We start from the raw sequence: 27392 nt of genomic DNA on the forward strand, positions 1-27392 counted from the left end.
GTCACTTACGTGCATCCCGGTTGCGGCACAAAGGTGAGTTGGGCAGACCATCCCCTGCGAAGATTATTACTTATCGCCCTGAAGTATAAAATCATCTCTTGACCGGTTCCGGTGAAGGTCTGGCCTGCAGTGATGTCCGTGCCACAATACCTGCCGAGGATTGGAAGAACTTGAGTGGTCACGGTCACCATCGTGCAAGTTTAGTGGCACAAAGGAATATCACAAACTAAACTTGTTACGTAATAATTAGAAGTGAATACGCCTTGTAAGAGTAATAGTGGCAGCCTTGCTTGCCGTCACGGGGCAGGTAAGCGGTGGCTGACTGGTAGCGTGCTGGGCCCACATTCACCGCGTGAAGGACGACGCGGGTTCGAATCCCCACGCTACCACCTGGGATTTTTCAGTCACCGCCGAGTGGCTTAAAACTACCCACAAGCTGTCCTGAAGACCACCCATCAACCCGGACTCTAGAGGAAACCGTCCAAGTGAATCAAGAACGAGTTCCGGGGGGCAGCATGAGCCAAGAGAAGATGGCGCCACTATAAAAACTTGCCCTGCGCCATGACGAGCTGGGGCCGACTTCCATCCAGGCCCCTCAAGAGAGCCTACCGGCGCTACAGGCGTACACGTAAAAAAAAAAAAAAAAAGCCAGAGCGAGCAGGGTCTTTGTATACTCACACTGCACCGTTGTACAAGTTGTCGGTTCTGATCTCCAGACCATCAAAGTAGCAGCACGTCGCTGTAGTCGAGCCGCAGTAGGGATCCTTTCCGTACAGGTAAAAGTCTGAGAAGGTCACTCGGGGCACGTGGCATGCGGGAGCTACAATCCACTTGACGCACTGGACTGCCGGGGCAGGGAGAACGGAACAGAGGGTGAACAGACAACACCACACAAAGGGAGCCCGCCCACCCACACTGTGTCTGGCTTCTGTACAAGACACACACACACAAAAATCTCTCTCTCTCTCTCTCTCTCTCTCTCTCTCTCTCTCTCTCTCTCTCTCTCTCTCTCTCTCTCTCTCTCTCTCTCTCTCTCTCTCTCTCTCTCTCTCTCTCTCTCCCTTTTCTTCACCAACGTTGTAGTGCGAGAATGGAATAAGCTCCCACCTTCAGTGGTTCAGTGTAACACGATTGACTCCTTTAAAAACAAGCTCGACCGTCACTTCCTTCAACTTAATATCAACTAGAAATGAAATGCAACGTTTAGGAGCCATCTGACTAATGTAGAAGCACTTAGGTTTAGGGACAGGCCACCTAGTCTGGACCATGGGGTCTGTGTGGTCTGATTTTCTATGTAAATCTTTCACTCACTGTTTGGGTAGTTGCTTGGATAGCCCGGCGAGGTGAGGAGGCCTTCCTGAGTTACTTTCTCAGTGCAGGGATTCGTCAACTCGTCTGTGGAAGACGAGGTTTGGTGTCATCAGTTATGCCGAAACAGCCGGATTTTGCATAATCCACTAGAAAAAGAACGATTATATACATGTAGTCACTGGATCATTCCAAGTTTTCAAAAAGGTTCGCTGAGCTATAGATATGATTTAATGAGGAATTCTTGGACTACACTGTAGTTGAAGGTTGAACTGTTATCCTCTTTTATCCCAAGAGCCAAGCTATCGTAAGGTGCTTCCTCACTACAGAGGAACAAAGAGAACAAGTATTCTGAGAGCTCCAGAGACAAGGTGTGCAAAGGGGCGGCCAATCACCGTAGTAGTTTCCTGTCACTGTCTGACAGTTGGCCCCTGAGGTGCCCGAGGGACACACACAAGCGCAGCCATTTCCATAAAACCCGCCGTTCTGGCAGGGGTCGGCGTTCACTCCGCAAGCAGCAAGCCACTTATCTATAAAAAATGAAAATTGTTGATCATTTTAGTTGGTGTCGACGGTCAAATTATTTAATACTAGTACCTTACCATATGCATTCATGTTTGTTTCCTATCGCGATGGGATTTTTTCATCATCCAATTCAAAGTGCATGGTAAGTGCATGGATACTTCGCCGATGGAAACGGTTCGAAAAAGTAATGGTGGTTGAAGCCTGGCGAGTGTTAAAATAGGAGCGATATAAACATTATTTGTAAAAAAGATCAATTCCTACAATAAGTCCGAGTAAGCAAACGTGCTCATTTTTCAGTATAGGAAGGAGTTCAAGTCACAGACAGGAGGAAACACAGACCAAGGAAGGCTGTTCCAGACATTATGAAAGAGAGGGACGAAGGAATGAAAATGCTGGTTAACACTTGCATAAGGGATTTGGCTCGGATAGGAGTGAGCAAGAGTTCAAAGTCGTGTGAGGCCGCGGAGGGGAGGAGGCATGCAGTTATAGTCTGTTCAGAGCATGAAGTCGGTTCAGGGTGGAGCTGGTATCGTCGTTTACCTCTAGCCATCCTGCCAAATCAACCTTCGTACATGCGTCTTTCTCTTATTTCCCATCCCTGTGCTATTTGTGATATCTTATATATTCTGTATATAGTAAAAGAAGCTACATAGTACAATGAGTGTCGATGTTTAGGATTATAACAACGATTTGTATAAATTCTATGACATGTGGCAACGATTTTTTCCCATGTTGCCACGTTTTGGTGGTGGTGGTGGTGGTAGTGGTGGTGGTGGTGGTGGTCGGCGTGTCCCCTTAAGTCCCTCCCCCGGGTCGAGAGGGAGAGAGAGAGATAAACAGGTGGTTTGTGGGTGGGTAAGTAGGGAGACGGTGCTAATCGGATAATTGGCGGTCGAACTGGCAGAGCCGCACTCATGGGAATTCAGGAATCTGCCGCACCTTGGACCGACTTCATGCTCTGAACAGACTTTTTGTATAGCATGCCTCCTCCCCTCGCAGTCAGGATGAAAATATCGGTAGGAAACAGAGAGGCAACACTTCTGCGGAATGTAAATGATTGGAGACCAGGGGCGTATTTAGGACCTTGAAACATTGGGGCTATTGGGCGTATTTTAAAACATTTCGTCGCCCAAGTTCACATATTTGACATGGCTTTCGTAGGAGCTGTAGGCCTTTCCAGGGGTAGTTTTATGACCCTGGTGGTAGTTTGACCCTTCTGTGCTATGAACCTTAAAAAAACACTTATGAAAACCAGATTGATCCCCTCTTTGACCTTTAGAAATAGTTGATGTGAGAAGCGATGGTGTCTTAGCCCAGCTCAAAATGCTGTGTGGTTGGAGCGCGAGAAGCGCGGAGATTTTAGGGTAATTCTGAGGCCTCTCTGACAAACATTAGGGACAATTTGTGTTATTGTATTTAGCAGTAACACAGAAAATATGGCAAGTGTGTCATAACAAGACTTTCAAGGCAATGATCAAATTATGATAAAGCATAACCACATTTAAGTGGTTAAGACTGATGTATCATAGATATAAACCTCAAATTAAAATTTATTCTTTCAGATACGTTTACTGCAGAGAACAGGGCACTAAAAACTGATGAAAAGCAATTGGCCGTGTTTACAATATACCACAGAAAAATAACGAACAATAAATGAGCATCAAGTATTTAGTAATCAGAAACTACCATTTTTCACAAATTCATATAGTATTTTATTAAATTTATTCTGTTACCAAGGAGATTGAAAACTACAACTCAGCACTCTTACACTTAACTTTCTTGTTTCTTTGCCTAAAAAAAAAAATAAAATTATACGTGGAAATTAGAACTCCAATACGTTCAATATAACACCCCTTTTTTTTTATCAATAGGAAGATTAAGCAATTCATTTTGTAAATTATAGTAATATTAATGGCAGCCACAACTTAAGGGAAGAACAGTGACCGTATACCACAGCATAGCTAGATCTGGGTAAGGGAAACTGGATAAAAAAATACTGTGCATGTGCCGTGACTTACTTACATTAGAGTTTCATTGTTTGTCCCTTCCACTGACACGCCTTTCTTTAAACCCGGTAGCAGCGACAGGCCAAATTTGTGGCTCTACCGTGTACCAGCGACGGGCCACATTTTTGCCATGATATAAACCCCCAAAAATAGATGATGCATAAACAAATGCATTGATATATATTATGAAATGGTTTGCGTGAGTGTTGATTTTTTCTCATTTTTCTCGCTTAGATGGAAGGGCCTTTAGGAAACATGATCCCCGCAGCTACCGAGTTAAGGGGCTATTACACTGGGCAAATTTTCCGTGGATCTTCAGTCAAACCACGATTTCCGCTGGCGTGGTTCTCATATTTCCGTGGTTTTCTGACGTGTCCACGATCTTCCAAAGCTACGGTAGATTTCACCGAAGGACGACGGTATTACTCACCATCATCATCAGCAGCAATAACAAGAAACAAATGAGAACCACACCAGCGGAAATCGTGGTTTGACTCAAGATCTACGGAAAATATTCACCATAATTACTCATATATCATACTCACTGATGCAGCCGTACATGGTGTTGGCCAATAGTTTGTCCCTGTGAGAGAGTCCCGTGCGCTGGCCGATGAGCTCCTGCGCCAAGGGATATAGGGTGGCGATGGTCGTCTTGCCGTTGTTGGTGAACCCCTGAAAAATGTGTCAAAGGGAGACTGCTGCGGGGAGTTAAGGGCCAGTTCGACAGTCCAACACTCTGAGCCGATTTCACAGTCCAACACAGTGTCTTCGTAACAGCCCGAACCAAACTATAGAATCCCATACAATCCAAAATGGTGAGGTCTTCGATGCCACACCAAATACACAAGACTTTTCCTGTATAGTTTCATAAAATTTGTGAACTTAAATATAAACACCAGACACTATACAAGGAAATTTCGAAGGCTCTGGTATTGGTTTGGGAGCTTACGAACCCATCATGGGGAACTGTGAAACTGGCCCTCTGTCATTGTAAGCGCCCAAACCAAACCATATCCACTACAATGATCCGCTATTTCTACTCATTACATGATATACTAATAAAGAGATTTCCTGTGTAGTTTCCTAAAATTCCCTCCACCTTTTTATATCAACAAGAGCTACAAGGAATTTTCGTCGTATTTTGTGTTTGGTTGGGGAAAAGGAAAGTTTGGTTTAGTCGGCGCAACATCTGTGGTCATATGCCGGATAGAGACAGAAGGGGAAGGAATTATAGAAGGGAACAGACCCCAAGAGACGGGACACAACCCCGATTAATACCTGGTACCCATTCACTGCTAGGTGGACAGGGGCGTAGGGTATCAGAAAAGCCGCCCAAATTTTTCCACTCCGCCCGGGAATCGAACCCGGGCTCTCTCGATTGTGAGCCGAGTGTGCTAACCACTGCACCACGAAGCCCCCGTTTGGTAGGGGAGCTCACAAACTTGCTGTATTGGACTGTAAAACTGGCCCAAAGACGACGAGACGTTTTACAATAAGGGAACGTATAGTCATCATGATAAGAAGGAAACCATACTCATGCAAAGTCCCTCACTGTAGAACCGTAGTGCATGTCGGATGAGTAGTCGTATGGTATGCCGTAGGTGCTGACCACTGACGTGCTGTACTTATTGAAGTTGTTTTCCTTGCCAGTTTGGATGTTGCCATAATTGATGACCACATAGTCGTCACGGTCGGGGCGACTCTGCTCGTGCACGAACCCAATGGCGTGGCCGATCTCATGGGCGACAATGCCGAGCTGACCCGCGTCGAGGAGAACGATGTTATTAAGACTTTGTCAAGCCTCTGCCAACTAAATAACTACACACACACACACACACACACACACACACACACACACACACACACACACACACACATAATAACTACCATTATTTTTGTTATTGTTATTCATCATTATCTCATCTCTTATTATTACTATTTATTATTTAGTTATCAATGGTAATGTTTTTGTGGTGCTGTCATCTTCTGTGCAGACAGCTGCGACTCCTGAATTTCATTTACTTTCGTATGGTTTCTTAAAAGAGGAAGGTTTCTTGGAGAAGACTTCATGGGAAGGTTTAATGCAAGGAATCAGTAGAGGCATGGAAAGACAGTTAAACCAAGTGGCATAAGTTTTAAATGTTGAGGGAGCAGAGTATGTCATGGGAGCAGAACCAGTGTAGAGTGAGCGGTATTGGGAAGGGCAGTAGCTATAGTAACTATATAATTTATTGTGTTACGACATAATATTACCATAGTATACTTACTTCTTTGCAGCCACTTCCAATAGAAATGTCTTGTCCATTCTGGGCCAGCATGCCGACATACGACCAGCATCCAGACCCTTCAAAAAACCTGACGTGCCGTTGAGCGAGGTTGGACGTGAGCTGGAATCTGATGCAGGTGTTTTGCTCCCAGTGAGCAATCGCTGCATTTATGGCAGCCACGGTGACGGCTGAGTCCGAGGTGAAAACCGAAAACAAACATTTTTTTATGGTATGAAGAAAGAGACTGGCCGTGTTACTGAACTATCGTATACAATCGAGATTTATAATTCAGGTTCTTTTGAGTATGTTAACATATCTCGATAGTAGGCCAAATACTCTTATAAGGGTCGTATTACAAGACATTTCGCCTACCAAAAACATATATTTGACAAGGCTTTCGTAAGAGTTGTGGGCATTTCCAGGCGTAGTTTTATGACCCTGGTGGTAGTTTGACCCTTCTTCTGTATCGTGAACCTCAAGAAACACTCATTAGAACCCGACTGACCCACTCTTTGGCCTTTAGAAATAGATGATGTGAGAAGCGAAAGTGTCTTGTAATACCGACCATCCTGTACGCTCGTCTTTGTCTGCTTGTGAATGGAAACATAGTTTTTACATACAGTCGGTAGTGTCGAGGTAGTAGGGCACGGTGGGGAAGCCGCCCTGTTGAGGCCAGCGCGCTGAGAGGTCTGCAATGGCCTTCCTCTCCCTGACCGCTCGCCACTGGCTCTCCGTCAAGACCATGTCTCCTTCAAAGACTTGGTGGCCGTTAACAACACTAGGATTGGTTTCCATGAAGTCTCGTGTCTTAATGAAAAAAAACAGAGGAAAGAATAAAAGAATATTCGGAATAGCTGACAGGAAGACAAGAGTGATGAAACTATGTATTGCGGAGTGCTTACGTATTCATTGTAATTTTATTCAGACTCACCAGATCTCTCATTTCTGCTTTGTCGTCCGGTCCCTCGTGGCCTTTGTCATCACTCCCCTATAGAGAGAAAAAATATATTTACATTAGTGCAATATAAAGGTGAAGTTAAAGCTGGGTGCATCCACTATAGCTGAGCGTGGCTTCTGTGCTCAACTCCATCGCTTCCTTTGAGCCTGTGGTGGGAAGCTAAGTCTATATACACCAAGTCAAGTCATACGCAGGTTTGTGGGAGGAGACACGGCCGAGGCGTGGTTTATGCGTGACACTGCTTGGAGCCAAACTATAAGAGAATTATAGAGAATGTAGAAACAGGGATTTAGAGAAAACGAGGAAAGGCGGACTAATTTAAATCAATCACTTCAACATGCCCTCCTTCACACCCCACACCGCCGTTTGTAGGCATTGAAATTACAGTCACGCAATAGCACAATAAAAACATATTTTTTCGTCAGTGGCTTGCCTGAACGCGCTGTGAAAGAAGGCGAGAATACACATCCAGAGTGCACATACGGCCCCAACTTAGTCACCACTGAACTGGCGGGTATTTTTTTTTTGGCTCCAAGTGACGTCATCCCGCTGCTCCGCCCCAAAACCGCCTCCTGCGCGTACCGGTCGCAGTTTTGAAGCAGAGTGACTTGACTTGGTATATATAGACTTAGGTAGGAAGAACTCATTACCGGGGACACGGACCAGTATGAAGCCCGGTATTGCCACAGTTTATGTTCACCAGGTGTGCCCAGGTAATCATTTCTCGATCATCCCGAAAAGAAGGATGAACAGCTGGGTGGAGAAAGTTGGAAAGTTTCGTTTAGTCGGCGCAACATCTGTGGTCATAATGCCGGAGAGAGACAGGAGGGGGAAGGAATTATAGGAGAAGGGAATAGATCCCAGGAGACGGGACACAACCCCCAATTAATACCTGGTACCCATTCACTGCTGGGTGGACAGGGGCGTAGGGTATCGGAAAAGCCGCCCAAATTTTTCCACTCCGCCCGGGAATCGAACCCGGGCTCTCTCGGTTGTGAGCCGAGTGTGCTAACCACTGCACCACAAAGCCCCCAACAGCTGGGTGGGTTGAACGCGTTCTGTCCGGGCTGGGGTATTTACCCGGGTCCGCAGATTCATAGCTTAGCACGCTAACCACTGCACCTGTAAGTGGAGTTCAGAGGAATAAGTAGGTGAGGTTATCCAGTGCCACACAAAGGTTATATGTGCACATTAGGTTTCTCCTTTGCCTTATCTGCTGCTTAGAGTGATCCCTGGTGGATAACCCACTGCAGGGCCTGAGGCTTCTCCGCGACAGAAGGAATTTGATTTGTCTGATTATTATTATTTTTTTTTTTTATTACATCTTGGTCTATAGCGCCGGTAGGCTTTCTTGAGGGGTCTGGTGGTCGGCCCCAGCCCATGGACGCAGGCAAGTGTTCATAGTAGCGTCAACTGATCTTGGTTCATGCTGACCCCCGGAGCTCATTTTTTATTTCCCTTGAAAGTTGTAAAGTTTGGTTTAGTCGGCGCAACATCTGTTGTCATATCCCGGAGAGAGACAGAAGGGGAAGGAATTATAGGAGAAGGGAACAGATCCTAGGAGACGGGACACAACCCCCGATTAATACCTGGTACCCATTCACTGCTGGGTGGACAGGGGCATAGGGTCTCAGAAAAGCCAATTTTTTCCACTCCGCTTGGGAATTGAACAGGCTCTCTCCGTTGTGAGCTGAGTGTGCTAACCACTGCACCACAAAGCCCCTATTATTTCCCTTGAACAGTTCCTCTAGAGTCAGGGTTGATGGGTGGTCTTCAGGACAGCATGTGGGTAGTCTTAGGCCACTCGGCGGTGACTGGAAGATCCCAGGTGGTAGCGGCGGATTCGAAGCGACATCATCGAGGACGCGGCGGATTCGAAGCGACATCATCGAGGACGCGGCGAATGCGGGACCGACACTCTAACCACTCAGCCACCGCCTCCCCCCCCCCCCCCCTTTGTGCTGTTTGTGATTCGTATAGAAATGATATATAACTAAGAGTAAGCTGATAGGACGGTTATTTCTTATGTTAGATCTTTCCTTACTTTCAAAGCGCTTCGACGGTCTAGGGGTTAGCACGCTTATTTTTTTTTTCTACGTCGCGGCCTATTGCGCCGATAGGCCTCTTCCCGGTGGGCCCTGATGGTCGACCCAGCCCGTTCTGGCGCAGGCGAGTGTTTATAGTGGCGCCATCTTAAATTGGCTCATGCTGCCATCCAGGAGCTCATCTTTAATCCTAGAATCTAGAGTCCGGGTTGATAGGTGGTCTTCTGGACAGCATGTGGGTAGTTTTAAGCCACTAGGCGGCGGCTGAAAAATCCCAGCTTGGTGGCACCGAGCGGGGATTGAACTCGCGTTCTCCTGAACGCGGCGCCGTCACTCTGTCGACTCAGCCACCGCCTCCCCATGAATCCGCGTACCTGGTTTCAAATTGACTGGGCAGTCGGCGCACAACCCGCCAAGCTGTTTATTCTCCTTTTCGAGCCCAATAATTGGGTACCTGGGAAGGTAAATTGTGGTTAACCGTGTAGCAGCGACGGCCCAAATTTGTGGCTTTACCGTGTACCAGCGATGGGCCAAATTTTTGCCATAATATAAACCCCAAAAAATAGATGATGCATAAACCGATCACAAATGCGTTGATATATATTATGAAATGGTTTGCGTGAGTGATGATTTTTTCTCATTTTTCTCGTTTAGAGGGACCTTTAAGAGACGTGATCCCCGCAGCTACCACCGGGTTTACCTGGATGTCATACTGGCCCGAGGTAATGGGACCCCCCCCCAGTACTGGCACAAGGGCCAAGTTGACGGCCTCCGCAGGTAGGGCGATTTCTCCTAACGTTGCCTTTTCTGTGTATATTGGTGCCTGCATGTCCCAGTCTTATGAATTCTTTTATGATGATTTTATGAGAAAAAAAATCGATGTTTTTGTACCATTCTCCAGCTTTTATTTGCAAAAACTCGACACTCATTCCATCTTTCTCGGAAGTTTTCCACACCCGGGGTGCGACGCGCACCTCGGGTGTGCCCCAATGACTGATTGATACACAGCAAGGTCCGAGGGGGGGGGTTTCCTGAAGAAGTCATTTGTGTCCTCACATTCTGTGTCCTCTTTCTGTCTCATATATCACCAAGGAGTAGCTGAGCATACTCTTAACATCTTTTCTTTCATTTACTGTTGTCATGTCCTTTAAAAGGTTACAAGATGCATTACATTATACAAGTTCTTAACACTGCCTAGAGCTTCCGACCTTAGGCAGGGATGAGAAGTGTCTTAATTGGATCCCACTTCAGGTGACGACCAAAAGAGGTGTCTTGATGGATCCTGTCGTTATTGTATCCATTTTTTTTAACGTTCGCAGTCCACACGGATTTACATTTTGTTGAGCATAATTTATTTTGTAAACTTCATCTTCTTTTCCAAATCGAGGCATACGTTGTTAGGATACTGCCGATTATCTAAGTACCGGTACTGGCGGCACTAAGTGTACTGGTACTGAAGTGATACTCGAAACTGGCGCCACCAACAGGTACCGGTACTGGTACTGCCGGTACCTGAGTTTTCCGAACTGGTATCACCGGTATTCAAATTAACGGACTATGCGGACAATATAATTTATGTCATATAGATCTCACGGAGTAGTCGCTGGTTTGACACAGTCATTCCAGCGACACACTTATTACCAAAGACCGCCTGTTCAAGTTACTGTTCAGTGTTCATGCCTTAGAGAAAGACAGGAAGCACAAAGATCCGGATCTTAGTCCTTCTACACAGGTGTCGACAACGCCAGACACTCGCGCTGAGCGAGTCCATAACACCGTGGGCCAGGCCAAGCAGCCATAAAACTTTTTGGCGAGACTCACCGTTGTTCTGAACTACTCCACCAAGATATGTGAACTTTTCCGCGATCTCAGTGTCCTCGCCACACGCATGAACAGACTGTACTGCTTCATGTAGCAAGCCTCCAAACACCTGTACCTTGGTCTTGGCCCAGGAGACCTGAAGTCCCAAGTAATAAAAGCAGTACTTAACAAAAGTGAAAATATTGATTCTGTACTTACGTCAAGAATGATTGGAGTCGCCGCGCGCTCCTCGTCCTGTTGGAAAGAAAGAGGCAGTGTATTTCTCTCTCTCTCTCTCTCTCTCTCTCTCTCTCTCTCTCTCTCTCTCTCTCTCTCTCTCTCTCTCTCTCTCTCTCTCTCTCTCTCTCTCTCTCTAAAAAAAATAAAAAACACACACACACACACACACACACACACACACACACACACACACACACACACACACATGAGATACATACTCCATAAGAGGAAGGAATAAGTCTTAGTAAATGGACAGCATCTGGGATGGGAAAACAACTGGTGGAGACGATACAGAACGCCTAACCTCGTTGAAGTTGATTTAGTAAGAGACGAGCAATTTTCAGTTAAGACAGCGAGTTGAGGATTGACCGAAAGGGTTCAATGTAAAACAAAATGTCAGCTGAGATATATCGGATAATAGGGGATAGGTGTTTGGAACATTGTCGAATTTAGAGGTGGAGAAATTGAGTTTTCGAGACATTAAAGGACACCAAGTTATCTCTACCCTGCTCAAATATGATACCAAGGTCTCAGTTAAGCGTTCTGCAGCCTAAAGGTCGGCAATACCTGTTTAAATTGTCTTCTGTTAAAAATATTGGGTAATTGGGGTTGAGTAGTCAGGGAGGGGTGGCAGAGTGCTTAACCGTCAGCGTGAAGGCGCGGCGGCCACGAGGAAGCTGGTTCAAGTCCTGTTCGCCGCCACAGCTGCATGGGAGTTTTCAGCCATCGCCGAGTAGCCTAAGACTACCCACATGCTGTCCTGAGGACTACCTATGAACCCGGACTCTAGTTTATCTCTCTAAAGGGAGGCTCAAAGATGACCTCCGAGGGGCAGCGTGAGACAAGCAGGATGGTACCACTGTAAACACTTGATTACTCCACATCGAGCTGGGGTCGACCATCAGGCCACACCACCGGCGCCATAGGCCAAAACATATAAAAAAAGATGCAGAGAAGTCTTTGCCGGAAGGTTGAATATCGAACAATTTATTTTAAAGAGATCATTAATGAATAAATGAATAAGTGGGAGATAGAACAAAGCCCTGTGAAACAGCACTGTTGATAGGTTTAGGGGAAGAACAATGACCGTCTTAAAGGAAACTAGAGAAAAAAGTACAGAGAGACGGATAGAATCTGTAGGAGGGTAGTTTAGAAAGCAAAGATTTATGCCAGGGTCTGACAAAGGCTTTGGTAGCTCCCCTCCCCGCCACAATGTCCGACACCACAACAAGCTGCTCCCACACGTGCGCGTACTGACAGGTAGAAGAACAGTGCAATACCCACTATAGTGAAAATCCTGAACACATAGACTCTTTACTCCTAAGTTACTTTTAAGTTTGTAGTTTTAATGACCTCCATATATAATATGTATATTTTCAGCTCTCGAGCTGCTTCTCCCTAAATAAACCGTATATTATTATTATTATTATTATTATTATTATTATTATTATTATTATTATTATTATTATTATTATATCTTCTCTTACTAGATCCAGCTTCTCGACATAGATCTTTGCCCCTTACATGCTATCCATGTACAGGGGCCTTGTCACTCCCTCATATAAGTATGCATCTCCTGTGTGGGAGCTCCACTCACACAGCTCTCTTGGACAGAGTGGAGTCTCAGGCTGTTCGGCTCATCAACTCCCCATTTTTTTCCTACTGACAGTTTTCTATCTCTTAAATTCCGCCGCAGTGTTGCATCTCTTTCTGTCTTCTATCGATAAATTCATGCTGGCTGTTCTTATGAACTTGAAAACTGCATGCCTTTCCCCTCCAGCAGCCCGCTCCACTCGACTTTCTACTCAAGCTCATCCCTATACTGCCCAAATCCCTTATGCAAGAGTTAACCAGGATCTTTAGTCTTTTATCCCTTACACTGGTTAACTCTGGAATAGCCTTCCTTCTATATTTCCTCCTGCTTACGACTTGACCGCTTTTAAAAGGCGAGTATTTCGACACCTCTTCTTCCGAAATTGACCTTTCTTTGACCACTCTCCTGAACTCTTCTTGATTAGTGGAATTTTTCTCAATTATTATTTCCTTTAAGCTGTAATATGCTGTAAAATATAAAGGACTGGAGGATCCACCAAAGGGCATTTGGAGGAATGTGGTCAATCTTTCCCTTCCGGCATTCCTATATCAAGTCCAGCTCTGCAGTTCTGGTCTCTGGTCCTAAGAACCTGCAATGCTCAACATTCTAGACCTTACAAAATGCAGGAGGCGAGAACTGTTGCTGTTCCTGGCACCAGAGCGATTTGGACCAACACTTACTCCATTACAAAGCCATCCAGCTCTGCCAGGCCTCCTCGTCCACAGAGTTCCACTATGTCCAACTGCAGGTTGATCCAGGGGCCGGTTCTGCGGTCGGGCGCCGCTTCTGCGCCTACCCAGACACTCCGAAAACAAGGAGAGGAGTTAAGGGATCCTTCCTCCTTCAAGATGCAAGGGTCCTATAGGCTTTGCCCTCCACCTGCCATTGACGGCAGGCTCGCCAAATGTGCCGCACGGTCGGGCCCCAGCAATACGGGATTAGGATCGAGGCTGACGCCGTTTTTTTTAGGACCAAAGGGACATTTTAGGAGGAGGGGGTGCAGGCTCCTCCCAAATCAGGGACTGGACTGAGTGCTAGCCGTAGAGCACGGACGCTGGACCGCTGAGAGGATGTTTTACCTGGCTACCCAAAGCAAGAGACATAAACAGGAATTTGGGAAGAAAAAAAAAAGAGAGAAAAACAGCTCAGGAAGGTTGAGGATGCTGCTTTGCTCATCCAGACTCAAATACAGACCAGCCTCTACCTAAGTAGTAGTAGTAGTAGTAGTAGTAGTAGTGGTAGTAGCAGTAGTTGTAGTAATAGCAGCAGTAAAAGCAGTAGTAGTAGTAGTAGTAGTAGTAGTAGTAGTAGTAGCAGTTGCAGTAGTAGACTCGCCGAAACACTGGCGGATAAGAATCAGCAGCCAAGAAGCAGTGTGGTCGCCTGGATGAGATGCAGGCTGTCCTTCTCCCTCCTGAGGTCAGCCTTGGTCTGCCTGAGAGGAACCAGGTCACCTGCACCCAAAACCACCCGCATTGCCGACCTGGACTTTGAGGCGACGGTGGTTGATAGTCGTATCAACCACAAGCTCTGTTAGCTTAAAAGTAATATGTTTAGTAAGGTTTGTAATATTAAATAAAGATGGTTGTCGGCCACAGTCATTGGCGGGGTGGGGCCAATGAATTGCTTTGTGAAAGGATATGAGAGAATATACCGCTCACAACGCAACTCTAATAGATGTAGTAGTAGTAGTAGTAGTAGTAGTAGTAGTAGTAGTAGTAGTAGTGGTAGTAGAAGTAGTAGTAGTAGTAGCAGTAGTAGTAGTAGTAGTAGTACACACACCACCTGTCCACAGAAATGGGTAGAGAAATACACACAGCACAGGAGGCAGGCGCCTCTAACTGGCTAACGTCATTACCAATCAGAGCAAAGGGCTTCAGCCTCAACAAACAAGAATTTGTCGACGCCATTGCTCTGAGATATGGCTGGCCGATTGAGGGACTGCCTGATTTCTGTGCATGTGGATCACCAAATGATGTCACCCACACCATGACATGTAAAAAAGGAGGCTTCGTCTGTATTCGACACGATGAAGTGAGGGATCTGACAGCCAGCATGCTCGGGGAGGTATGCCAAGACGTCACTACCGAGCCGGCACTGCTTCCCCTGGACGGCGAACACCTTCGGTACAGGACAGCCAATACCTCACAGGAGGCACGGGTTGATGTAAGTGCCCGCGGATTATGGGTGCGCGGACAGCGGGCGTTCATGGACATCCGCATATTCGACCCGATGGCTGCCTGTCACCGTGAGTTGCCCCTGCAAGCCGCCCACCACAGGAACGAGCAGGAGAAGACAAGGGCATACGGTGAAAGAATCCAACATGTGGATCAAGGCAGCTTCACCCCCCTCGTCTTCACCACATCCGGCGGGATGGGTCCCAGGGCCCAATGCTTCTACGCACGCCTCGCGGAACTAATCTCAGAAAAGAAGCATCAGCCAAGGAGCCACGTTGTCGCCTGGATGAGGTGTCGCCTTTCGTTCTCCTGCTCAGGTCGGCCATCCTGTGTCTCAGGGCACCAGACAATCTGGCCGAAAAGCCACCACCATCTCAATATGGACTATGAAGCCACAGTGGTGGAAGTGACATTAGGGTGGGTCAGGAGTGACTTGAGTAGGGAAGGAAAGGGGGATCTAGACGTAATAGATGATAGGTGATTTAGTGTCAGGTGGTATTAGTGATATGGTTGGATGCCACAGTCATTAGCGAACAGAGTTGGGGCTAATGACCTCCAAGCTATGGAGCCCTCCATGATTATGTGTCGGGAAAATAAACATGGGTGGAGGTATCATTTATGTAGTAGAAAAAAAAAGTAGTAGTAGTAGTAGTAGTAGTAGCAGTAGTAGTAGTAGTAGTAGTAGTAGTAGTAGTAGTAGTAGTAGTAGTAGTAGTAGTAGCAATAGTAGTATCAGTAGTAGTACATAAGAACATAAGAACGTAGGAGTCTGTAAGAGGCCGGTAGGCCTGTACAAGGCAGCTCCATTGAACCTAAGCTCCCGTGCATGATGGCGCCACTATAAACACTCGCCTGCGCCATAATGGGCTGGAGCCGACCATCAGTTCAAACCAAGAAACAGAAGCAATAAAGAACAGAACCATAGAGAAAAAAAGGAAAAACGTTGTCGATGTAGCAGTCAAAGGAACAAGAGTTCGTAGTAGTAAAGTAGCAGAGGCAGCCCTTGCCGCAGTAACAGATCGTTCAATCAACAAATGGTGGCATACGCCTGGGGGCGCGTTCCCTACGACGCCAAGTCCCGGGGTCCCTCCGTTCAAGTCGCCTGCAGGCCGCCTTTCCATCCGAAGCACCTCCTGGAAAGATCTGTCGATTTGCTCAAGCCATGAACTCTGGACGTCCCCTTGACCTCCTCCACTCAGGGCTGTCTCTTATAAAAACAACCCGATGAGCAGGTCGATTTCTGGGCAGCGTGCCACATGCCTGTATAGCTGGAGTTGGCGTTGACGGACTATGCGGCTAATATATGTCGAATCAGTGTCACGGAGCAGTCGCCGGTTGGACACAAAGTTATTCCAGCGATTCACTTATTACTGAAGGTATCTATCCGCCTCTTCAAGTTACTGTTCAGTGTCCATGTCTCACAGCCTTAGAGAAAGACAGGAAGCACAAGGGACTGGAAGATCAGGGCTTTATCCTTCTACACAAGTATCAGCAACGCCAGACACTCCTGCTGAGCGAGTCCATAACACCGTGGGCCAGGCCGATCAGCCGCAAGACTTCCTGGCGAGACTCACCGTTGTTCTGAACTACTCTACCAAGATATGTGAGCTGGTATTACAAGACACTTTCCCTTCTCACATCAGCTATTTCTAAAGGTCAAAGGGGGATATCAATCAGGTTCTAATGAGTGTTTTTAGGCTCAGGGTACAGAAGAAGGGTCAAACTACCACCAGGGTCATAAAAGCCTTGTCAAATAGGTGTTCTTGGCGACGACCCGTGAACTTTTCCGCGATCTCAGTGTCCTCCCCACACGCATGAACAGACTGTACTGCTTCATGTAGCAAGCCTCCAAACACCTGTACCTTGGTCTTGGCCCAGGAGACCTGAAGTCCCAAGTAATAAAAGCAGTACTTAACAAAAGTGAAAATATTGATTCTGTACTTACGTCAAGAATGATTGGAGTCGCCGCGCGCTCCTCGTCCTGTTGGAAAGAAAGAGGCAGTGTATCTCTCTCTCTCTCTCTCTCTCTCTCTCTCTCTCTCTCTCTCTCTCTCTCTCTCTCTCTCTCTCTCTCTCTCTCTCTCTCTCTCTCTCTCTCTCTCTCTCTCTCTCTCTCTCTCTCTCTCTCACACACACACACACACACACACACGAATGCATGATATTTTCGAGGATAAATACCTAAGTCACATGTTTACTGAACCAACTCGACTAAATAACACATAACACCTTGTTAGAGCAACTCAAGGTAATCTAGTCAGTAAAGTCCGGGATGGCGGCGGCTGAGTGGTTAGCGTGACGGCGCCGCGTCCAGGACGACGAGGGTTCGTGCCAACGACCGGTGCCACAAGCTGGGATTTTCAGCCACCGTCGAGTGGCCTATAGGTACCCACATGCTGTCCAGAAGACCACCTATCAACACGGACTCTAGATTCTGTGTATGCAAAGGTATGTAAATAGGCAATAAAAGCAGGCAAGAGCGCATGCATGCCCCCCTTCCCCCGCACACACAAGGGAACATAACCACGGAGACACAGGTAGAACCACTTACTGAAAAGTACTGATGACACGTTCAGCGCGCTGCATGTTTTTAATGTTGCCACATATTACAGATGTAAGGACAAGATGCAATCATCATTATTATTATTATGAATATTATTAGGATTATGATTACTATTATTATTATCATTATTATTATCATGATTATTATTATTATCTTTACTATGATTATTGCTATTATTGTTATTTCTATTTTCCTTTTTATTTTCAATCATGCTACTTTGTTCATTTGTCTCATTCATTTCATTTCATCTTCCACTGATGTATATTTTCAGCTCTAGGGCTGCCGGGTACTTCATGCAATAAACCGTTTATTATTATTATTATTATTACGTCCAGGACATCTGCACCAGAACTGACAGCAGCGCCACGTCCACTATTGCATTTCCCTATTGTCAGCAGCGTTTTGTTCCCTCTAACACAATTTCATTAATAATTTCATATCGTCTATCTGTTCTATCTGTATCTCCGACGCCCTGTTCCCTCCAGGGGGTGGCCGCGGCAGAAGTGTCTCCCTGTTCTGGCACTCCCTCTCGGCACACTCCATCCTGCTACTTCCTAATCTTGCTCCAGTGCTCGCTCACCCTATTGATCCACTTCACAGGTGGTCTCTCCCTGACACCTCTTCCCTCAATCCTTCCCTCATAAACTCTCTTCACAAATTCATTCTCCTCCATGCTCATCACGTGTCCAAACCGTCTCAGCGCACCACGCTTCACCCACTCGACCACTCTACAATTCATGTCTCACAGCCTTAGGAAATGACAGGGAGCACAAAGGACTGGAAGATTGGGAGCTTTGTCCTTCTGTGTATACAGGTGTCGTCAACGCCAGACACTCGCGCTGAGCGAGTCCATAACACCGTGGGCCAGGCCAATCCGCCATAAAACTTTCTGGCGAGACTCACCGTTGTTCTGAGCTACTCTACCAAGATATGTGAGCTTTTCCGCGATCTCAGTGTCCTCGCCACACGCATGAACAGACTGTACTGCTTCATGTAGCAAGCCTCCAAACACCTGTACCTTGGTCTTGGCCCAGGAGACCTGAAGTCCCAAGTAATAAAAGCAGTACTTAACAAAAGTGAAAATATTGATTCTGTACTTACGTCAAGAATGATTGGAGTCGCCGCACGCTCCTCGTCCTGTTGGAAAGAAAGAGGCAGTGTATCTCTCTCTCTCTCTCTCTCTCTCTCTCTCTCTCTCTCTCTCTCTCTCTCTCTCTCTCTCTCTCTCTCTCTCTCTCTCTCTCTCTCTCTCTCTCTCTCTCTCTCTCTCTCTCTCTCTCTCTCACACACACACACACACACACACACACACACACTTCACTACACTTGCTACACTTCTCACTACACCCAAACACACACATACACACATACACACTCTAGACGCCTAATAAAGACCCCCTCCCCCCCTTCTCTCTCTCTCCCTCTCTCTCAGACACTTCCAAAGCACCTCTGGCTATTTACTTTCCCATATAATTCTCTCTCTCTCTCTCTCTCTCTCTCTCTCTCTCTCTCTCTCTCTCTCTCTCTCTCTCTCTCTCTCTCTCTCTCTCTCTCTCTCTCTCTCTCTCTCTCTCTCTCCTCCTCGGTCCTTGGCCCAGTGCTCTTCATTATTTACATCAACGACGTGGATGTTGGACTCAATAACCGCATTAGTAAATTTGCAGACGACACAAAGATTGGTAACTCGGTTCTCACTGACGAAGACAGGCAAAGCCTCCAAGAGGATTTGCACAAAATTTCAGCTTGGTCGGATAGATGGGAGATGCCCTTTAACGTAGACAAGTGCCAGGTCCTTCAAGTTGGAACGAGGAATAAGAAGTTCGAATACGAAATGCGCGGCGTTAAACTCAAAAGCGTTCAATGCGTCAAAGACTTGGGGGTCAAAATCGCGTCAAACCTCAAATTCTCACAGCAATGCATCGATGCAGCAAATAAAGCGAACAGAATGTTGGGCTTCATTAAAAGAAACTTTGTATTCAAGAATAAAGATGTAATACTCCCGCTCTACAACAGTTTAGTCAGACCCACTTGGAATATGCGGTACAGTTTGGTCTCCCCACCATGCAAGGATATTGCTAAATTAGAAGGTGTTCAGCGTCGGGCAACGAAATGATCCCTTCCTTGCGCAACAAATCCTACGAAGAAAGGCTTTCTACCCTAACATGTTCTCTCTTGAAACGTCGCCTCCGAGGAAAACTGATCGAATGTTTTAAAATACTTAATGGTTTCACGAATGTAGACAGATCAACATTGTTTATGATCGATGACACTTTGCGCACGAGGAACAATGGCGTAAAACTCAGATGTAGACAAGTAAATTCAGACTGCACCAAATTTTTCTTCACCAACGTTGTAGTGCGAGAATGGAATAAGCTTCCACCGTCAGTGGTCCAGTGTAACACGATTGACTCCTTCAAAAATAAGCTCGACCGTCACTTCCTTCAACTTAATATCAACTAGAGTAGAAATGCAACGTTTTGGAGTCTTCTGATTAATGTAAAATCACTTAGGTTTAAGGACAGACCACCAAGTCTGGACCATGGGGTCTGTGTGGTCTGATTTTCTATGTAAATCTATGTAAATCTCTATCTCTCTCACACACACACACACACACACACACACACACACACACACACACACACACACACACACACACACACACACACAGAATGCTTGATTTTTTTTAGGATAAATACCTATATTATAAGTCACATGGTTACTGAACCAACTCGACTAAATAACACATAATACCTTGTTAGAGCAACTCAAGGTAATCTAGTCAGTAATGTTCGGGAAGGCGACGGCTGAGTGGTTAGCGTGATGGCACCGCGTCCAGGACGACGAGGGTTCGTGCCTCGTCCGGTGCCACAAGCTGGGATTTTTCAGCCACCGTCGAGTGGCCTAAAGGTACCCACATGCTGTCCAGAAGACCACCTATCAACACGGACTCTAGATTCTCTCTCTAAAGGTTAGGGTCATTGATGAGCTCCGGGGGGCAGCATGAGCCAAGCAAGATGGCGCCACATAAACACTTGCCTGCGCCACAACGGGCTGGGGCCGAATACCATCCAGGCCCCTCAAACAAGCCTACCGGCGCTATAGGCGGAGACGTAAAAAAAAAACAAAAAAAAAACGCAAGATGTCCAGGACATCTGCACCAGAACTGACAGCAGCGCCACGTCCACTACTGCATTTCCCTATTGTCAGCAGCGTTTTGTTCCCTCTAACACAATTTCATTAATAATTTCATATCGTCTATCTGTTCTATCTGTATCTCCGACGCCCTGTTCCCTCCAGGGGGTGGCCGCGGCAGAAGTGTCTCCCTGTTCTGGCACTCCCTCTCGGCACACTCCATCCTGCTACTTCCTAATCTTGCTCCAGTGCTCGCTCACCCTATTGATCCACTTCACAGGTGGTCTCTCCCTGACACCTCTTCCCTCAATCCTTCCCTCATAAACTCTCTTCACAAATTCATTCTCCTCCATGCTCATCACGTGTCCAAACCGTCTCAGCGCACCACGCTTCACCCACTCGACCACTCTACAATTCATGTCTCACAGCCTTAGGAAATGACAGGGAGCACAACGGACTGGAAGATTGGGAGCTTTGTCCTTCTATGTATACAGGTGTCGTCAACGCCATACACTCCTGCTGAGCGAGTCCATAACACCGTGGGCCAGGCCGATCAGCCGCAAGACTTCCTGGCGAGACTCACCGTTGTTCTGAACTACTCCACCAAGATATGTGAGCTTTTCCGCGATCTCAGTGTCCTCGCCACACGCATGAACAAAGTGTACTGCTTCATGTAGCAAGCCTCCAAACACCTGTACCTTGGTCTTGGCCCAGGAGACCTGAAGTCCCAAGTAATAAAAGCAGTACTTAACAAAAGTAAAAATATTGATTCTGTACTTACGTCAAGAATGATTGGAGTCGCCGCACGCTCCTCGTCCTGTTGGAAAGAAAGAGGCAGTGAATCTCTCTCTCTCTCTCTCTCTCTCTCTCTCTCTCTCTCTCTCTCTCTCTCTCTCTCTCTCTCTCTCTCTCTCTCTCTCTCTCTCTCTCTCTCTCTCTCTCTCTCTCTCTCTCTCTCTCTCTCTCTCTCTCTCTCTCACCCAAACTTTTTCGCCTATTGTACCCTTTAATACCTCTCCTGCTGTTACGCACCCCCATGGCTGATTAAATTAAATTATATTATATTATATTTATATTTATTATATATTATATTTACATACACGTACATTACGCGTCTTTCCTAGGTACCCGTCCCTCCCTCTCTCTTTTCCTTCATACACTTTCATTACTTTCTCCATCCCATCCTGACCCACTACATGCACCTCTTGTATAACTCATGTCCACTGCACGTATTCTTGATTGTTGTGCTGCATTCCATGTCTCTGATCCATATGACAGAGTTGGCAGGATAATACTGTTACCTATTCACTTTTGTACCCTCATGCTCATACTGTTTCCTCTCATAACTCTCCCCAACACACTACTACCTATCTGCCCTTCCCTGCTCTTTCCCTCACCTCACCTTCCATACCTACATGCGTATATAAAAATGTCCTTAAATATTTAAACTCAAGACTCTTTTCCCCCCAGCCTTATCCTACACTTATTTGTTTGTTTGTTTGTTTGTTTTATACATCGAAGGACACGGCTCAAGGGCAACAAAAAGAGTACAAAAAAAAAGCCCGCTACTCGCCGCTCCCACAAATTATAAAAGTAAAGAGTAGCCAAAAGAGAGATCAATTTCGGGTGGAGAGGTGTCTTGATACACTCTTCTTAAAAAGGTCAGTTCATAGGCAGGAGGATATACAGACAAAGGAAGGACGGATATTTCAACGAAGGGAGACAGAGTAAAATGTGTTCCACTTTAGAGTTCAAGTGGTCAAAGAATTTCACATATTTGATACAGTTAATTTTTTTTTTTTTTTACAGCTAAGGAGACAGCTCAAGGGCGCAAAAAAAAAAAAAAAAATAGGCCAGCTACTCACTGCTCCCGAACAGAGGTTAAAGGTGTCCAAATCAGAGGTTAATTTCGGGAGGAGAGGTGTCCTGATACCCTCCTCTTGAAAGAGTTCAAGTCGTAGGCAGGAGGAAATACAGATGAAGGAAGATTGTTCCAGAGTTTACCAGCGTGAGGGATGAAAGAGTGAAGATGCTGGTTAACTCTTGCATAAGGGGTTTGGACAGTATAGGGATGAGCATGAGTAGAAAGTCGAGTGCAGCGGGGCCGCGGGAGGGGGGAAGGCATGCAGTTAGCAAGTTCAGAAGAGCAGTCAGCGTGGAAATATTGATAGAAGATAGAAAGAGAGGCAACATTGCGGCGGAATTTAAGAGGTAGAAGACTATCAGTATGAGGACGAGAGCTGATGAGACAAGAGCCTTTGCCTCCACTCTGTCCAGAAGAGCTGTGTGGTGGAGCCCCCACACATGAGATGCATACTCCATACGAGGGCGGACAAGGCCCTGGATATGGACAGCAACTGTGCGGGGGAGAATAACTGGCGGAGACGGTACAGAACGCCCAGCCTCGAGGAAGCTGATTTAGTAAGAGATGAGATATGAAGTTTCCAGTTGAGATTTTGAGTTAAGGATAGACCGAGGATGTTTAGTGTTGAGGAGGGTGATAGCTGGGTGTTGTCAAAGAATAGGGGATAGTTGTTTGGAAGATTGTGTCGAGTGGATAGGTGGAGAAACTGTGTTTTGAGGCGTTGAAGGACACCAGGTTCCTCTTGCCCCAATCGGAAATAATAGTAAGGTCTGAGGCTAAGCGTTCTGCGGCCTCCCGCCTTGAGTCTGGAAGTTCCGGCAGGGTGGGTCTTCTATTAAAGAAGTTGAATAATGCAGAGTGGAATCATCGGCGTAGGAATGGATAGGACAGTTCGTTTTGGAAAGAAGATCATCAATGAACAACAGAAAAAGAGTGGGAGATAGGACAGAACCCTGTGGGACACCACTGTTAATAGATTTAGGGGAAGAACAGTGACCGTCTACCACGGCAGAAATAGAACAGTCAGAAGTGAAACTGGAGATAAAGGTACAGAGAAGGATAGAAACCGTAGGAGGGTAGTTTAGAAAGCAAAGATTTGTGCCAGACCCTATCAAAAGCTTTTGATATGTCCAGCGCAATAGCAACAGTTTCACCGAAACGGCTAAGAGAGGATGACCAAGAGTCAGTTAAGAAGGCTAGGAGATCACCAGTAGAACGCCCCTTGCGGAACCCATACTGGCGATCAGAGAGAAGGTCAGAAGTGGAAAGGTGCTTTTAAATCTTCCGGTTGAGGATTGATTCAAAAGCTTTAGATGAACAAGAAGGTAAAGCAATAGGACGGTAGTTTGAGGGATTGGATCTGTCACCCTTCTTAGGTACAGGCTGTATGAATGCATACTTACAGAAATAATGAAATGGAGATGTTGACATGCAGAGTCGAAAGAGTTTGAACAGTCGTGGTGAAAGCACGGAGTAACAGTTTTTAAGGACAATAGGAGTCACTCAATCATGTCCATAAGCCTTCTGAGTATTGAGGCCAGATAGGGCATAGAAAACGTCATTTTGAAGAATCTTTATAACAGGCATAAAGGAGTCAGAGGGGATGAGTAGGAGGAATATGCCCAGAATCGTCCAGAGTGGAGTTTTAGAAAAGTTTGAGAGAAGAGTTCAGCCTTAGAGATAGATGAGACGGCAGTGTTGCCGTCAGGACTGAGAGTGGAGGAAAGATGAAGAAGTGAAGTTGGAGGAGATGTTTTGGCTAGATGCCAGAAGTCACAGGAAGAGTTAGAAAGCAAGGTTTTGACATTTTCTATTAATGAAAGAATTTTTGGTTAGTCGGAGAATAGATTTGGCACGATTTCGGGCAGAAATGTAAAGTTCATAATTAGCATTAGTTTGAAGGCTCTGGTACCTTTTGTGAGCTACCTCTCTATCATTGAGAAATAAACCGCACAAATTTATTTAGTAATAGTGACAATGAAGTCTTAGCCAGGGCCTAGATTCACTAAGGCTTAGTGCGTAGTTTTGGGCCCTAAGTGCGTAGTTTTGAAAACATTGCGATACACAAAGCTCGCGCTGTAATAACTACCAACTAATCGATGACGTCACGGGTTAGCGCGCGGATTCACAATCCCTTACCGCGCTCTGTGTGACGCTAAATAACTGCTGCCTCGGGGGTGTAGTAAACGATAACAGTATCATTATATTTATGTATAAATGCTTATAAATCGCGTTTTTCACCTTGAAATATAACTTTGCGAGTAGAGGAAGCCCATTTCTTTATAAAATGATGAGATATACACACTTTGAGAGGTACATCATAAGTGTGGGCGGTATGGCAACACCCGGCCGGGGGATTGCCAGACCTCCCTCCTCCTTCATCTTCCTACCTCCTCATCCATTCGATCATCCATCCATCTCTACATTTGTCCCTCCGTGGGACCATGGACCTTTGTCGGGTGACAGCCCATGAGTTGGGCTGCAGATATGGCAAGACAGTCTTAACTTTTCCTCGTTCCTTCCTTCCGTCATTGTCTGCCTCGGTATATATATGTGCTACATTATTTTTAATTTGCTCTCTTCCTGCCTCAATCTCCTCCTTATCTTTTTTTTCTTCCCCTTAAGCATGTTCTTAGATAACAAGACATCGAACAGCAGAGTTACCTTGACGTAAATGTGCAGCAAACAACGAAATAATAGTTCCTAGATTATGATTTAGTACAGTTTGCCTTAAAAGAAAGAAAATGGGAAAAGAGAACGGGTTCTTTTGAACCAGCAGCTGGAGGGCCTCCTACGATTGGCTGACGGTTTTGTGAACATGCTTGTGATTCGCTGCAAGGCCAATGACGTCATCAACCAATCAGCGGCCTCGCTGACAGCGCGCCTCTAACTACCATCTAAAGTTTGCTTTGTGAATCTGACGCTAACGTCGGGCGCTAAATCAATAGTGCGTAGTTATGTTAGTTCGTAGTTAGTGGGTATGTTTGTGAATTCCCGCCCAGATGATGGAAAATTATGAAGTCTAGGTCATCACGAGAGCATGTGATGTCGTTGCGTACGTAGACACAACATCCAGTCTCGGATTGAAATTTGGGATAGAGATAGTATTAACAGAGTAGAGATTACTGTCAGTAGCCGCCGAGACCTGTGTTTCGGTGAGGAAGAAGGTGAGGTTTACAAGAGGAGATGATGCTCCACAGAATGAAAATTGGAACGAAGACTGCGAATGTTGCAGAAGTTGATATATATATATATATATATATATATATATATATATATATATATATATATATATATATATATATATATATATATATATATATAAAAGAAGTGCTATCAAGACGCCTCTCAGATCGAAAGCCAAAAGGGGAGTCCTCTCGGGGGCATTTGTGCCTCCCCCCCCTCTAAACGGGAGCTCTGAGGCATTTTCTAGTGAAGCAATCATAAATTTTGAATAAAAATGAAGAAATGGTATGCGTTGCTTCATGTATGTAGTGTTAAGTGGATAGTAAGAGGATTTGTCTTTAGAGAGCATGCTAAACTAATCTCTGGTGTTGATGAGACAACTGGGTAACCGAAAGAGAGGAGACAGGAAGAGTCTTTGGTGGGTTGCAGCACCCTCCTCGATTCCCGTATATAACTCATCGAGAGTGGCATACGCCTGTTTCGGTGGGGGTTTTCCTACGTACTCACTGTGTATACGTTACATATATATATATATATATATATATATATATATATATATATATATATATATATATATATATATATATATATATATATATATATATATATATATATATATATATATATATATATAAAACACTTACCTTCGAGGACGCAAGAGCGAGGGTGCAGAAGGCAAATGCCAGCCAGTACATGGGACGGCCCATCTTCTCCTAACGACCCCCGGAAGAGGAATGGTGTCATCCAGCTCTCAGCCTGTCATTATATAGGCATAGAGTTGTCCCTCCCCCCCCCCCTCACCCCCAGCACACCTCCGCCATCACTTCCACGGATTCAATTTCAGAAACGTGTCTGCATTTTTAATTCGTTCATGACTTTGAACCGGAAGGCTAGGTTTAGTCTCTCTCTCTCTCTCTCTCTCTCTCTCTCTCTCTCTCTCTCTCTCTCTCTCTCTCTCTCTCTCTCTCTCTCTCTCTCTCTCTCTCTCTCTCTCTCTCTCTCTCTCTCTCTCTCTCTCTCTCTCGATGTTGAAATGTACAATGTTTTAAGGCAGTCACTTAATAACAGCGACTCACTGATATTAGGAGACTTTAACCTCCCCCATATCGGCTGGGCGACACTGTCAGGTACAGAAGGCGAGTCACATAGAATTATTGATTTTTTAGAAGAAAGTTACATAAGCCAAATGTTTACTCAAGCAACTCAACAAAATAACATATTCGACCTTGTTATAGCGACCCAAGATAACCTAGTCAGTAATGTCACGGTAGGAGAATACCTCGGTTCTTGCGATCATAGATTAATGCGCGTCGACATTGGAGCTCAAACATCAGTGACTGAAAATAAAGTAAAGGTACCCAATTTCAAAAGAGCAAATTTCGTAGAAATCCGACAAAAACTAACGGAAATAAAACTATCAGATGATGGCAACGTAGTGGAAGCCTGGCTAAGCTTTAAAAATCATTTACTCACTCAGCAGAACACATTTGTCCCATTGTGCGAGAAGCGAAGTAACACTAATAAAAGCCCACCTTGGTTTAATAGCGAAAGTAAACGTTCAGTTAAGGAGAGAAAATTGTCTTACAGGTTAAATAAAGAACAAAACACGCACGAAAACATAAGACTTTACCATGAAGCCAGGCGGCGAGTTAAAAGATTAGTATGTCAGGCAAAGCGTACATATGAAGAAAACATTGCAGCAAACTTTGAAAATAATCTAAAATCTT

At 45.6% G+C, this 27392-nt stretch overlaps 1 protein-coding gene across 11 annotated transcripts; it reads right to left on the reverse strand.

The window, feature by feature from the left end:
- Positions 1 to 4689: 4689 nt before the first annotated feature.
- LOC127007822 (blastula protease 10-like) lies at positions 4690 to 26416 on the reverse strand. 11 transcript variants are annotated; one of them, XM_050879215.1, is made up of 9 exons: positions 26310 to 26416; positions 21397 to 21432; positions 18585 to 18620; positions 16866 to 16901; positions 11129 to 11164; positions 7038 to 7094; positions 6727 to 6913; positions 6107 to 6294; positions 4696 to 5595 (listed from the first exon to the last, which is right to left on the reverse strand). In XM_050879215.1, exons 1-9 carry the CDS (start codon positions 26370 to 26372, stop codon positions 5374 to 5376), a joined length of 861 nt encoding a protein of 286 aa, XP_050735172.1. In that variant the 5' UTR covers positions 26373 to 26416; the 3' UTR covers positions 4696 to 5373. The 11 variants fall into 11 exon arrangements, with proteins under 11 accessions (XP_050735249.1, XP_050735193.1, XP_050735200.1 ...); XM_050879236.1 differs by lacking the exon at positions 21397 to 21432 and having other exon boundaries at positions 4691 to 5595; positions 26310 to 26414; XM_050879243.1 differs by lacking the exon at positions 18585 to 18620 and having other exon boundaries at positions 4691 to 5595; positions 26310 to 26414.
- Positions 26417 to 27392: the final 976 nt, after the last annotated feature.

Source organism: Eriocheir sinensis, chromosome 4 (genome assembly GCF_024679095.1).
Source record: "Eriocheir sinensis breed Jianghai 21 chromosome 4, ASM2467909v1, whole genome shotgun sequence".
In the NCBI taxonomy this organism is placed as follows: domain Eukaryota; kingdom Metazoa; phylum Arthropoda; class Malacostraca; order Decapoda; family Varunidae; genus Eriocheir; species Eriocheir sinensis.

Bases quoted from the DNA above. Each gene is read 5' to 3' on its own strand.
- LOC127007822 (XM_050879215.1), bottom strand. From the start codon at position 26,372: ATGGGCCGTCCCATGTACTGGCTGGCATTTGCCTTCTGCACCCTCGCT. The intron at 11,165-16,865 runs GTAAGTACAGAA...TCTTTCCAACAG, and splicing joins CGACTCCAATCATTCTTGAC to GACGAGGAGCGCGCGGCGAC. The intron at 6,295-6,726 runs GTATGTAAAAAC...CCTCGGACTCAG, and splicing joins CTACCTCGACACTACCGACT to CCGTCACCGTGGCTGCCATA.